This window comes from Ursus maritimus, unplaced genomic scaffold (genome assembly GCF_017311325.1).
Source record: "Ursus maritimus isolate PB19 unplaced genomic scaffold, ASM1731132v1 scaffold_3, whole genome shotgun sequence".
Taxonomy (NCBI): Eukaryota; Metazoa; Chordata; class Mammalia; order Carnivora; family Ursidae; genus Ursus; species Ursus maritimus.
This window is the reverse complement of record NW_024425563.1, coordinates 28025266-28038489: the sequence shown is the minus strand read 5'-3', so window position 1 is coordinate 28038489 and position 13224 is coordinate 28025266. Positions and strand designations below refer to the sequence as shown.

Sequence of the window (13224 nt, the reverse complement as noted above, 5' to 3'; positions counted from 1 at the left end):
GAGAAAAGTCAGGACGACTGCACCCTAGAACAGACCTATGTAAAAGGAAGAAAATATACACAACCAAACAAAAAATCCCCTGAGATCTAGGAATAGCACCCAGCCAAGAATCTGGAACTTTATTTAGGCACTCAATACATGTGTTTACTGAATAAATACCAACAAAAATCCACTGTCTAAAGGACTCTGAGAGTGTGCTTTTTAAGTGGAAGAGGAATCTCACTGGGTTTTTTCTTTTCTTTTTTTTTTAAAGATTTTATTTATTTATTTGACAGAGATAGAGACAGCCAGCGAGAGAGGGAACACAAACAGGGGGAGTGGGAGAGGAAGAAGCAGGCTCATAGCGGAGGAGCCCGATGTGGGGCTCGATCCCATAATGCCAGGATCACGCCCTGAGCCGAAGGCAGACGCTTAACCGCTGTGCCATCCAGGCGCCCCTTATTTTCCTTTTAATTAAAACCTTGATAGGTAAATTTATATAGTTTGGTAATATTTAATTTGTACATTTACTAGCATAACAACCTCCTAAAACCACATCCAATTCTTCCTTTCCCCTTGGTGCACTTGTGAAATATTACCTACCTACCAACCTACCAAAGGAGCGAGAGCCCTGGTGTTATAATGTTTCCTATATTTTGGACAACAACTGCAAATCCAACAAATCCAAGTTTAGAACTATAATTAAAGGTGCCATAGTACAGTACATATAATTGAGTTATATTTTTATAAACTATTGCATTATAGTGAGTAGGGTATATATGTCCATATGCTCTACTAGAGGATATATTTTTAAAGGACCAGAACTGTTTTTAATCCATGTTTCTGCAAGGTGACTGGGATTTGTAAATTTTAGGCATTCAGCACCTGTTTCTTGCAGAATTCAGGAAAAAACAATATAAACATTAACCAAGGCTTAAAGATAAAGAAGTCTCACAGTCCTGCAGTTCTCATGCTGTCTTTTATGAGATTAATATAAAAGCCAAAGGGAAAAATCTGGAACTTTATTCCGGCTATGTACACAATGCTTGCTCTAGATGATGAAAATGATTGAGAATGGCTGTAACATGGTCAACAGCCCTCAAATGTAGGGTTCTTGGTGCTCATGGCCTTCAGGACTTACAGAGGTTTCTGTCAATCTACTGTGAAGGACACACAGGCCTTTAAGAGCAGGTTATTTTCTTGCAGGCATTAAGTTCTCCAAAAATATAAAAAGCAGACAAAGAATTTAAAATGTCTACCTGCAGTAAAGAATCTAGAGCAAGACTGTGGAACTCAGCTAAAAAGAAAATGCTAGTAACTTCTTGTTCTTATATTTACTATACACTCTGGCAAAAAAAATTCTGACATAGAATTTTGAATCCAGTCAACTCTGGAAATTGGAATTAAATAAATTTTCACATTTTAGTGGTCATCTCATCATTTATAAAAGTGCCTAGTTATAAAACGAGGCTGGTACACAGCAACAGCCCTGCTACAGTCTAGAAGTTATATCCGTTCTGCATTGTTCCTAGCAGATGTATGTACAGATGTATCTATAAACACCAATTCGTGAATTTCAGATGCACAGCTCATTTAAGTGCTTGGGGTAGAATACCACGCAGGTGTCAGCCCTCCATATTTCAAAGCTTGAAGATTAACCTCATGTACAATATGGTGACCTAACAGTTCTTCATTTGAAAGAAATCTGAAAAATAATCTCTGATACAGCCTAAGTGTGAGAATAACCCAGCGGGATTTCCACTTCTTCATTTCTTAATGAGTTTTTTGATAATGAGAGGTGACTTTGCCAGTCACTCTGGGCTCTATTATGGCTAATTTGACTCCACTTCACTCTCCTTGTTAATTATTAACACTAGCCTTTTTATCCTCATGAGACCACATTCCAATTTTTCTTTTTTTGATTTTTATGAGCCCATCTTTATGAAGGTGAAAGTCTTGGAGAATAGGTTTTCACTTAGTGGAGAGCCCGAACATTTATTATTCGTTTAGGCAGAGACGCTGCGACATTGATTATATAAGCACGGGTGTTCTTCAGGATGGCGTTAATGTGCTAGCAATGTGAAAAGGCTGTTAATTAAAGAAGAAGCACCGTGGTATTTTTCACTTGGGAATCCGTCCCCAAAAGAATGGTCATTTGCCACTTGCTAACATATCCACAGATTAAAAGGTGACTAGCTCCAAGGGTTTGCCTTTCAGTAGTGCTGAAAGAAATGATTTGTGCCATTTGCAGATGGCTCTCATTTGTCGGAAGCGGTCACTTGCCGTATCTATTATCGACAGGACAATTGCGGAAGACAGCATGCAAGGGTAGAATCTATTTGTACTAGCTTTTTAGTCGCACAGCATCATTTAACTATCATGCTAATTGCTTCGTTATGAAAACATTTATTTTCCCTCGATTTTAATACAACTCTTTCTCAAGACTGTTTCCTTAGATACCATTTAAAGTGATTACCCATTTAATTATCTCTTTAGTTGGGGGGAGTGGGTCAGGGTGGACGGAGGTAGGATGGAGGGACAAGCAGGAGCTCAGTCTTTTCTGGACAGAAATGAAGGAGCCGGAGTTTGTTTTCATCATCAGTCCTGCTCTGGGAATCAGTGGGTGAGTCTGTGAGGGGCGGGAGATTGGGGACAGTTGCTAAAATTATGGTGCAGCTGGTACTCTTCCCGTGAGGAAACACCACGTTTCATCTCCAAGGGCTCTTAGGGCTAAGACTTTCCCTAATCATGTCCAACTCTAAGGAAAGACGCATGCCCCGACAGAATTTTCTCCTCCTTAAAATAGAAACCGAATTTGCTGTTTTGAATCTTCTCCCCCACTTCTTAGCTGAGTCCCTGGCATTCTCATCATGGACGTTTTGTAACGTATGCGATAGGACCACATATACCATTCTCTGCTTCTCTCTGTACCCTTTCACCAACTCTCTTCCCCTGCCCCCACAACTCAAGGACCTTCTGAGAATTTTCTAAGGTAAAAAATAAAACTTCAAGCAATTTCCTATCTTTCTTTAAAAGATTATATTATTTTATAAATGCCCCAGCACCTGCGTTTGTTAGTACAGATCCCCCACTGAACTGGAGACGACCACGTGAGCACCTCCCCGCCGCGGTCCCCATCAGCAAGCTCCTGCCTGGGCGCATCGCCTCTTAGGGATTTAGTTTCCTCGCCTGGAAGGCGAAGCACTTTGTCGAAAATCCTGTCCATTTTCCAAAAGATACACATCTATTTTAAAATATCAAAGCATCAAGATTTTAATAAAAGAAAGATGGTAAACTATCAGTGGGGACATCTGAATTATTCATTGAAAAACAACACCCCAAACAACTTGGCCACCAGGTTTTCAAGGCACAAATAAAGTAAAAATTCTAACTAATACCCCCAACTACTTGGAGATGTGTTAGTAATTTTTATTTTGGCAAAGCAAACATAAGCATGCAACATTATGGTCAATCACAACCATTTAAAATCTATATAATTAGTTGTACAGCACATGTGAGGTAACAGCAAACACTGTTACTTAGCAAAATACTTCCTCTTCCAAGACTGAACCTTCGGAGCAGTCTGTTTCTATCACTCCTGGCAAAAGCTGTAATTAATTAGAATTTGGGCTATAATGTTAATTGGGTCAATGTGGTAGAAGTGGTCATACCACGGCAGTGATGTAAGGCTCCTTCTTTCTACGTGGGATTAAAGGGACAGAAGTTTTATGTTTTCCTAAAGCTTTCCAAAAAGGTCAATATGGGGACAGCGAAAGGTTGACATTTAACATTTGGACTGAGTTCACTAAATCACCACCTGAATATTGCAGGAATTTAATAAAACAAGCACATAATTATTAACAAAATTCTTCATTATTATCAAGAGCGATATCAATAGCAAAAAAAGAATATGTTTTACCAATTATTAAGATGCTCGGTGGTCTTGGCTTTGGATAGTAACTGGTGAGTTTGAGGTGAAAGTCACTACATTCTATTTCAATTCCCCAGACTCTCCCGCACTCCCGATACCAAAAGGAAATTATGGCACTGGGGAACTTTTCTATTTACCTCACTACATGGAGGAGCTGTTTTTCTCTGAAATAATTGATGTTTTTTCAATTCTGTTAATCACTGCAAAATCAAAGCCAGGATCTAGACTTACCCCCATGCTGACTCGCTCAAAAGAGATCAGTAACAAATGCTTCCATGTTTTAACTGAATCACGTACGACAAAACAACATAACTATACGTTATGCATTTAATAGTAGCCGATGCCATAGACATGGCTTTCAACAGGAAAGGGAGTAGGCAACTCTTTTGAATTAAATATTTGCAAGTCTAGATAAAAATTAAATTTCTGCTATTCTCATTTTGGTGATTTTTTCCCCCCACGGTTCCACCGAAAGTGGTTTATTGCTTTAGAACAAGATAAGATGATTTCAGAACTTTTGTTAGTGAAGAAAAACTGTTAGAACTTGAAAACTTTTCTGTAACATTATTTTTCAGTCGATGGAAGTAGGCACTTCAACACAGAAAACTTCCTGCCTGCGACCGCATGGAGTGTGAGCTGTCCAGCTCGATATAGCTAAGGGCTTAGAAGCGGGGCTTGTGCTCGCAGCCGGTGCCCCGAGTGTCAGGGCTGACCTCCTTGCCCTAATGCCCACGGCACTCCCTCTTCTCCAGCACCCACTCCTGGCTCTTCCTCACCCCCCACGCCCTGCAATCCTGTGCAGAACCCCATTTAGGTGTGTTTGTTAGGTGTTGTCTATGGGGCAGGCAGGAGGCCAGGCTACTTTTGGGGCAATGCAGGCCAGGATGAGCTCATGGGAGCCTGGCACTAGCCAAGGAGAGCCAGAGGTCCCATGCCCAGTGCTGCCACTTCACACCCTAGTCTGGCTGTGGGGTCAGCAGGCCTGGTACAGACCAAGTGGGGGCTCCCAGCAACTACAGATGTCTGAGACAGGAAAACAAAGCTGCCAGCTCGTGGCAGCCCCAACAATCATCCTCAAGGGCTGATCTTGGCCTCCAACCCTGGCTGAGGAGAAAAGGGAGCTCCCCCCGCCATCGCCCCATGAGAGAGAGGCATTTTAGCGTTTAGCGTTCTTGCATTTTAGCGTTCTTGTTGATATACTCTCATAAATTTACACTTGCAATGCAAGAACTCTTTTTAAAAATAAATATTAAAGGATGCTAATTCACTGGAGTTGCAGTGGGGGTTCCCCTGGCAAAATTTCTAAGAAGTCTACGCTTATTTTCTCCATAAATAAATCCCAGTATGTTGAATAAGTTAAATCATCTTTACTGTTTGACTGTGAACATTGGTAAGTGCCCCATCTTTGAATAAACTCCCCAATAAATCTAAATACGGTCAATTATTGAGTTTTTGTGCAAATGGAGAAAGCAATGCTAGAAATAAGCCTATGCTTATTTACTTTCAGCTAGGGACTTAATGAATAGATGTATTTTTGGCCCAGCTTTATTGTCTTAAGGTAATATTAAACCTGAGTTATTTCTTAGCAGAAAACGAACAATGCTAAAAGACTGGGAAAAGGAGAAGGTCATTTAGAGTCCTCTAGCTGCCAGGAGGGAACCAAAGTACAACTTAAAAGCTGGCTGGTCATCGTTTGCAGAATGAATGATTCACATACAGATAATTTAGTGTGGGGTTAGCGACTTCTGAGAGCAGACATTGTGGTTAAATCTGAATTGGGCAATGGAGCTTAGTTCTTTGGCTTTCTAACAGGATCTTTTGGAAGTGAAATTGGATAGGAGATGAAATTGCTTGAAAGAGTTGAGACTGAAATTTTCACAGACTAATATCTATAATGTTTATTTTGTATCTACTATACGTGAGCTACTATGGGATTAATCCTCACCACCAATGACACTGTAGGTACTATTGTTTTCCTTCCTTTATAGACGAAGAGTCTGACGTCCACAGAGGCTGAGCTGTTGTCAACGCTCAAGTTGCAAGTGGTAGAGACAGATGTGAATCTATCTGGCATCAGCGTTCATGTTATTAATTACTAACAATGACACCTCTCTTCTATAACAGAGGTTCTTAACCTGCTGTCCTAAATCTGACGTCCATGGGAAGGCTAATACTACACAAAATTTCATATTAGTATGGATTCCACTCCCCCGAGTAAAACAGTTTTATCAGAGATTCAAAGGGATGAACAACCAAAGAAGTAAAGGAGTGATAAACAAAACCATAAAAGTAATTTTTTAAAAAGCAAAAACAAATGTAATGCATGGATTTAAGTTTAAGCCTAGAAGTACACAGTAGGGGTGTCCTGGAAAGAGAGCGCTAAAAAGCTCTGGAGTTTTAAAATACAGCAAGTAGGAAATGTATCACAGGGGGGCTAAGCTCCGTGGCGAGTTAGAGCAGCGTGAGCTGCAGGAAGACAGGGCTGGGGAGGGGCACCTCTCCTGGGGGTCTGGGTTGCTCGGGGCACACTGTGAGCACGGTGTTCTTCACGGCACCACACTCCAGGGCAACACTGAAAAATGGAGTGAGGTCTGGGCCGGGGAAGGTGGAAAGAAGGGTAACGGCACAGAAACCCTATCATGTGAGGAAGAACTGAATGACCTCGCAGCAATGGCTCGGAGAAGAAAATGCACAATCGTAGAACACTGTTCCATCCATCAAGCAGAACAAGTCAGAACCAGAGGGTAGGAGGAGGCAGAGATCCACTTGGTCTACAATGGGAAAAACTGTATAGAAGAGGTAACTGGTGACGCTTTGATCACTGCAAGTGTTCACGCAAAGGCTGTCAGCAGTAACCAAAGTTGGGTTTAAGGGAAACTTCAAAAAGAGTCATTGTAGGAAAGGGCTAGGAATCTGTATGTTAAGAAATGTCCCTACGAAGTCCTGATGTAAAACTAGGTTTGTTCCGGCCGCTAGGACACCACACATCAGAAAATTCACAAACATTATTGCATGGAAAGAAATGTCTCAGCAGAGGACCTTTACATTCTCTTAAATTTCTCAATACTGAGAGAGCAACCCATACCACACAGCAATGTTACACAATCATCTATGGAAGTAAATTCCTCCCAGGCAAACAATATTATCAGAATACATATTAGAAACCTTAACAAAGCAGGAATTCCTAGAATTATGACATATTTCTAAGGTGTCTTTCAGAGATGTAAGTATTCTCAAGTGCTTTAGAAATGCTAACTTTTGAAGATTTTCTGATTCACAAGGTGCAATGAGAAAGATGTCCATGTTAGCAGGAGGGTAGAAACAAGAGGAATTTCAGAGACCAGGGGAGCAAGGTGGGCATGTTACTGGTTCCCCCCAGAACCCCACCTGAAAAAGTCAGGGAGACTGAGCAGACACTAATGTTATCTATGTCAATCTTGTGGAGTGAGTGTGAGAGCTCTGTAAATACACATTCACACAACATTCTCTCCGTCCCTCCCCATTTTATATACTAAAGAAAACGTGAGTGCTTACTGTCATTTCTGAGGAAATTATTGAGCAGTTGGAAAAGAGGAAAACTATCCCAGGAGTCTTGAGGTTGGGCCTCCAGTGCAGTATCCATATCTACTGTGAATAAAGCCCAAAATTTCTCCGCATGCTCTGCCAGTAAGTCAGGCCACCAGGCAAATGCCTGTAAGAGGATAAAGAAACAATGTAAAATTAGATTACTTCTTAGAAACACAAATATTGTGCCACCTGAAAACATGTCACTGAGAATGAAATTGTAGAATGTTGTAGAACAGGATACCACATTTTAAAATATTTCTACTCACAGAAAAAAAGAGATATTAGAAATACATAAAATATCATAGTTATGTTTAAATTATAAGCTACTAAAATTTTTTCCTTTTTTAAGTATTTTTCAAATGTTCTAGATTAAACATGTATTTTTAAAGTGAAGCAATAAGTGTCATTTTGCATTTTAATTCTATTTTAGATTTCATATTTTATTCAATGCCAAATTTGCTTATTTAAAATTTGTGTATACAATTTCTTCCCACATTCAAAAAATAGTACTTTTTATTTGTAGTACTTTTAAAAATAAATCTAAGGTCTAAAGCTCAAATACACTTTCATAGAGAGGGATTTCCAGACCCTCCAATGTACATTAGGTACTGTAGGTAGGTAGTCTTATCAAGTCTCACATAGCCTCTCTGATGCTTGGCATTTTAATTTCACAAGTCTTGGAATTGCATATATGACTACATATGTGAATATTTTAATTTCTGCCTCTTAAATTAGACTGTAAACACTACAAAGACAAGTCTGTATATATTGTTTATTACTTTATACTCAGCTGGTTATTTACTGGTGCCTTTTAGATAATGGTAATAATCACCTTAAAAAATCTGCTGTTTAGAGGAGTGAAAATAACATTTACTTTTTAGAAAGTTCTTGAAAACAATGTGGTCTGATGATGGATCACAGCACCAACACCACCTGCCCATGGAACCTAGCAGCAGGCCCAATTTCCCGTGGTCCCTGCCAGCCAGCTGGCCCATAAACCCTACCAACCACAAAATTGCCAAATTGTTCCCTAAACTGCTAAGTAGATAAACATGACTGTAAATAATGAGTTTGGGTTTTGTAAAGAAACATCAAATCCAAATCAGATAACTCATACTGAAATACGAAGTTTTAAGTGTCTTTTTCCCTCAGATCTATTTGATTTAAATAAAGGAGCGAACTATAACATAGGAAACTGTAAGATTTTGAATGTGGCATACATTTTAGAAGTTGGTCCAGTTAATTAAAAATACCTTTAACAGAGAGTCAAGTTTCCTAAGAAATGCATATTTAGATAAATAGGAGAAGACACTTACAGCCAGTACGTTCTTCTTCCCAGAGCCTTAGCTGGGACTGTCAACAGAAAATTTAATATAGCAGTCTTGTATTTTAAGCTCAAGCTTTTGGGGATACAATCTCAGGGCTTCTTTAACGTGCAAACTATAAATATAACTGCCATTATATGGTAATGGGAGTTAACGAATGTAGAGTTCTCATGTAAAGATTAGAACCTACTTTTTTCTTAGTCCTTCAAGGACAGACTTTCAAAGTATTTGATTCTACTAATCCCATGCTACAGTGAATAGACTGATTACTCTTCACTTTATAAACGTTGCTGGGCTATGTCAAATCTGATACCAACTGATCAAGTTGTGAGTTTCAGTTATGGATGAAAACTGTCTCAATTCAACTTTTATTACCCTCATCATGAGTATGCAGGGTGTTAACAAAAGCTTTTTTTAAAAAATCACAAAATGGAGAAATATTAATAAGAACTATTACCAGAAAAATTTGTTAATGGACACACAGTATAGAAGAAGTAAATTCTCATATCAATAACATAATGTGTGCTTGGGGGGGTAGTAAAAGTGTACTGTTTTTGTGTGTGATCAAATTTAAGTTGTTACCACTTTAAAGTAGACTGTCATAAGGTCTGGAGTCCAGTTAAAAGGTAAATCCTTGCCTTAAGAATAGTTACTTTAAGTGTAAATGAATTAAACTCCCCAATCAAGAGACACAGACTGAATGAATAAAACAAGATCCAACTATATGCTTATGAGAGATTTTAGATTTAAGGACACACACAGGCTGAAAATGAAGGAATGGTAAAAGATATGCCATATAAATGGTAACCAAAAGAAAGCAGGGGTGATTATACTTGCATCAAACAAAACAGACTTTAAGTCAAAACTGCCATAATAGAAAAAGCGGGTCACTATAAATGATAAAAGGGTCGATTTACCAGCAAGATAAAACAATTATAAATATATATGCACCCCACCTCATAGCACCTAAATATATAAAACAAACATTGACAGATCTGAACGGAGAAACAGAAAGCCATACAATTACAATAGGAGACTTCAATAGTACACTTTCAATAATGAACAGATCTCATCCGGTTGGGAAATTAATAAGGAAACAGCAGATTTGAATAACACTATAGACCAAATGGATCTAACAGATAGATCTAGAACATTCCACCCAACATTTGCAGACTGCACGTTCTTCTCAAGCACACACAGAACAATACCCAGGATAAATCACATGCTAAGTCACAAAAAACTCAACTTTTGAAATCATCCCAATGGCAGTGGGATGAGATTAAAAATCAGTAACAAAGGGAAAACAGAAAAAAATCACAAATACACGGAGATAAACAAGACACTCTTAAATGACCATTGGGTGAAAGAAGAAATATAAGGGAAACAGAAAATATCTTGAGACAAACAAAAATGAAAACACAACATACCAAAATTTACTAAGAAGGAAGTTTATAGCAATAAGCCCTTATATTAAAAAAGAAGATCTCAAAGTACCACCTCATGTCATACCTCAAGAAACTAGAAAAAGAAGAACAAACTAAGTCTGAAGTCAGGAAAAGAAAGAAAAATAATTAAGATTGGAGCTCAAATAAATGAAATAGAGAATACAAAACAACAGATCAATGAAACAAAGAGTTAAGTTTCTTAAAAAATAATATCGACAAGACTTCCGACTAATAAAAAGACATAAAATGCAAATAAATAAGATCATAAATGAAAGAGAGGACATCACAACTGACACCACCGGAACAAAAAAGATCACAAGGGACCATTATCCAATGATTTCTTGAATATGACACAAAAAGCACAGACAACAAAAGCAAAAATACATAAATAGGACTACATCAAACTAAAAAGCTTCTGCATGGCAAAGAAAACCATCAACAAAATGAAAAGGCAACTTATGGAATGGGAGAAGATATTTGCAAAAAGTTTATCTAATAAAGTGTATAAAGAACTCCTACAACTCAATAGCGTGAGAACCCCAAATAACCTGAATAAAAGATGGGCAAAAACCTGAATGGACATTTCTCTGGAGAAGACTTACAAGCGGCCAAGAGCTATATGGATCATCATTAATCATAATATGATTTTCAAATGCACATCAAAGCCACAATGAGCTATCATCTCACACCTAATTAGGATGGCTATTATTAAAAAAACCCCCAAATGGTAAGTTTTGTTGAAGATGTAGAGAAAAGACAAGTCTTGTATACTGTTGGTGAGAATGTAAATTGCTATAGCCACTATGGTAAACAGTATGGAGATTTCTCAAAAAATTAAGAAGAGAAGTACCATGTGATCCAGCAACCCCACTTCTGAGTTTACATCTGGAAGAGTTGAAATTAGAATCTTAAACAGATATCTGTATTGCCATGCTCACTGCAGCATTATTCACAATAGCTAAGACATGGAAGCAACCTAAATATCCATCAACAGATGAATGGATAAAGAAAATATGACATTAATATATAATGGAATATTTTTTCAGCCTTAAAAAAGAAGGAAATCATGCCATGTGCAACAACATGGTCAAGCCTAGAAGATGTTATGCTGAGTGTAATATTCCAGACACAAAAGGACAAACACTACATGACCTCACTTAAATGAGGAACCTAAAATAGTCAGGTCCCTAGGAGCAGAGAGTAGAACGGGGGTTTCAGAGTGCTGAGTCTACGGCCATGCCACCCTGAACGCACCCGATTTCGTCTGATCTCGGAAGTTAAGCAGGGTTGGGCCTGGTTAGTACCTGGATGGGACAGGGTTGACTACCTCGGGGGAGTGTGAAACAGGGAGGTATTAGTGAAAGGGTACAGGATTTGGTTATACGACACAAACAAGTCTTAGAGATCTACAGCACAGTATAGGGCCTATAGCTTACCGCTATTATTATATACTCAGTGTTATGCTTAGAGGTTACATCTTGTGTTAAGTGCTCTTATCGTACACAAAAAAGTAATGTGGATTTCTCTGGCTATCCCATCTCAGTTTTAATTTGCATTTCTCTAATTATGAAAAGTTTGAACATTTTTTTCATATTTTTAAGGGCTCCATACTGTTTTTAGTGAATTGTTTTTCAGGTCTTTCCCCACCTTAACTTTTTTTTTTTGGTTATTAAGTAAACTCTACACCCAACATGGGGCTTGAACTCATGACCCCAAGATCCAGAGCCACATGCTCTATGGACTGAGCCAGTTGATGCCACACTTTCTCCCCTTTTAAAATTTATCTTTTGCTGGCGTTACAACATTTTAACCAAATAACTACAAAACATTCACACTTCCGTGCTATAGAAATTTTTATTATTCTTCCAATCCAAATTTATCACTTAAAAAAGAATTCATCATACTATAGCCAGAGAAGTCAACATTTACTTTCAAGAACTTTCTAAGAGATACATCGTTGTAAAACTTCATTTAATTTCTTCGAATGTAAATTATATTAAAACCACACAATAGTCAAACCACACACACACAAAAAAAGGATTATAAAATATCAACGCATTGGGTATTTTCTTTTTCTTTTTTTTTTTAAGATTTTATTTATTTATTTGAGAGAGAGAGAGAGACAGCTTGAGCGGGGCGGGGGGGCAGAAGGAAAAACCCTGATGAGTGTGGAGCCTGATGTGGGAGCTGCACATGGGGCTGGACGTGGGGCTGGGTGCGAGGCTCCATCCCAGGATCCCGGGATTGTGACCTGAGCTGAAGTCAGGCGCTTAAGCAACTGAGCCGTCTAGTCGCCACATCACATTGGATATTTTCTTAAAAACTTTTATCACAAGAATAATGTCCAATATATTAATAAAAAACATCACCATGTGATGAATTAATGGATGGCAAATATAAGAAACTGTTGCCTACAGGAAGAATACAAAGACTGTAGAGTTAGGGACATTTAATGCCCAGCTCAACATTCAGAACTTCAACTTCACTGCTACAAATATATAAATGTGAAAAACTACTGGGAATGCTATGCACTATGTCATGAGCTATTGCTCTTTCAAAATATTATCTTCGAATCCTTTTTAACCATCTACTAAAATGGGCATATGACAATGTAGAAGTAAACAAATAAAACAGTGTAATTTCATTACATATGTCTTGCTGTTGTCTTTGAGAGCTGCAGCAGTGACTGACCTGACACTCCAGGTCAAGCAGGAGAGAAACTAGTAAAAATGCAGTACGGGGCATCTCGGTAGCTCAGGTGGTTAAGTGTCCGACTGCTGATTTTGGCTCAGGCCATGATCCCAGGGTCGTAAGATAGAGCCCCTCATTGGACTCCATGCTGAGCATGGAGCCTGCTTAAGATTCTCTCTCTTTCTCCCTCTGCCCCTCCCTGCTAGTGCGTGCTCTCTCTTAAAAAAAAAAAAAAATTCAGTACTGCAAAGTAAGACCATTTCAAAGTCTCACTTCTAGCTTACAA

General features: G+C 38.6%; 1 protein-coding gene and 1 non-coding gene across 4 annotated transcripts in view; both read right to left on the bottom strand.

Annotated features, from left to right (window-relative positions):
• The window catches only part of CADPS2 (calcium dependent secretion activator 2), a 528567-nt gene that overhangs the window by 69033 nt on the left and 446310 nt on the right, over positions 1-13224 (bottom strand). For all 3 annotated transcript variants that reach the window (XM_040644062.1, XM_040644063.1, XM_040644064.1), the window contains one exon: positions 7445-7601. In XM_040644062.1, the coding sequence (XP_040499996.1) occupies positions 7445-7601 (157 nt within the window). The remainder of the gene's footprint in view (positions 1-7444; positions 7602-13224) is intronic.
• LOC121105948 lies at positions 4928-5064 on the bottom strand. The gene has a single exon (XR_005838687.1).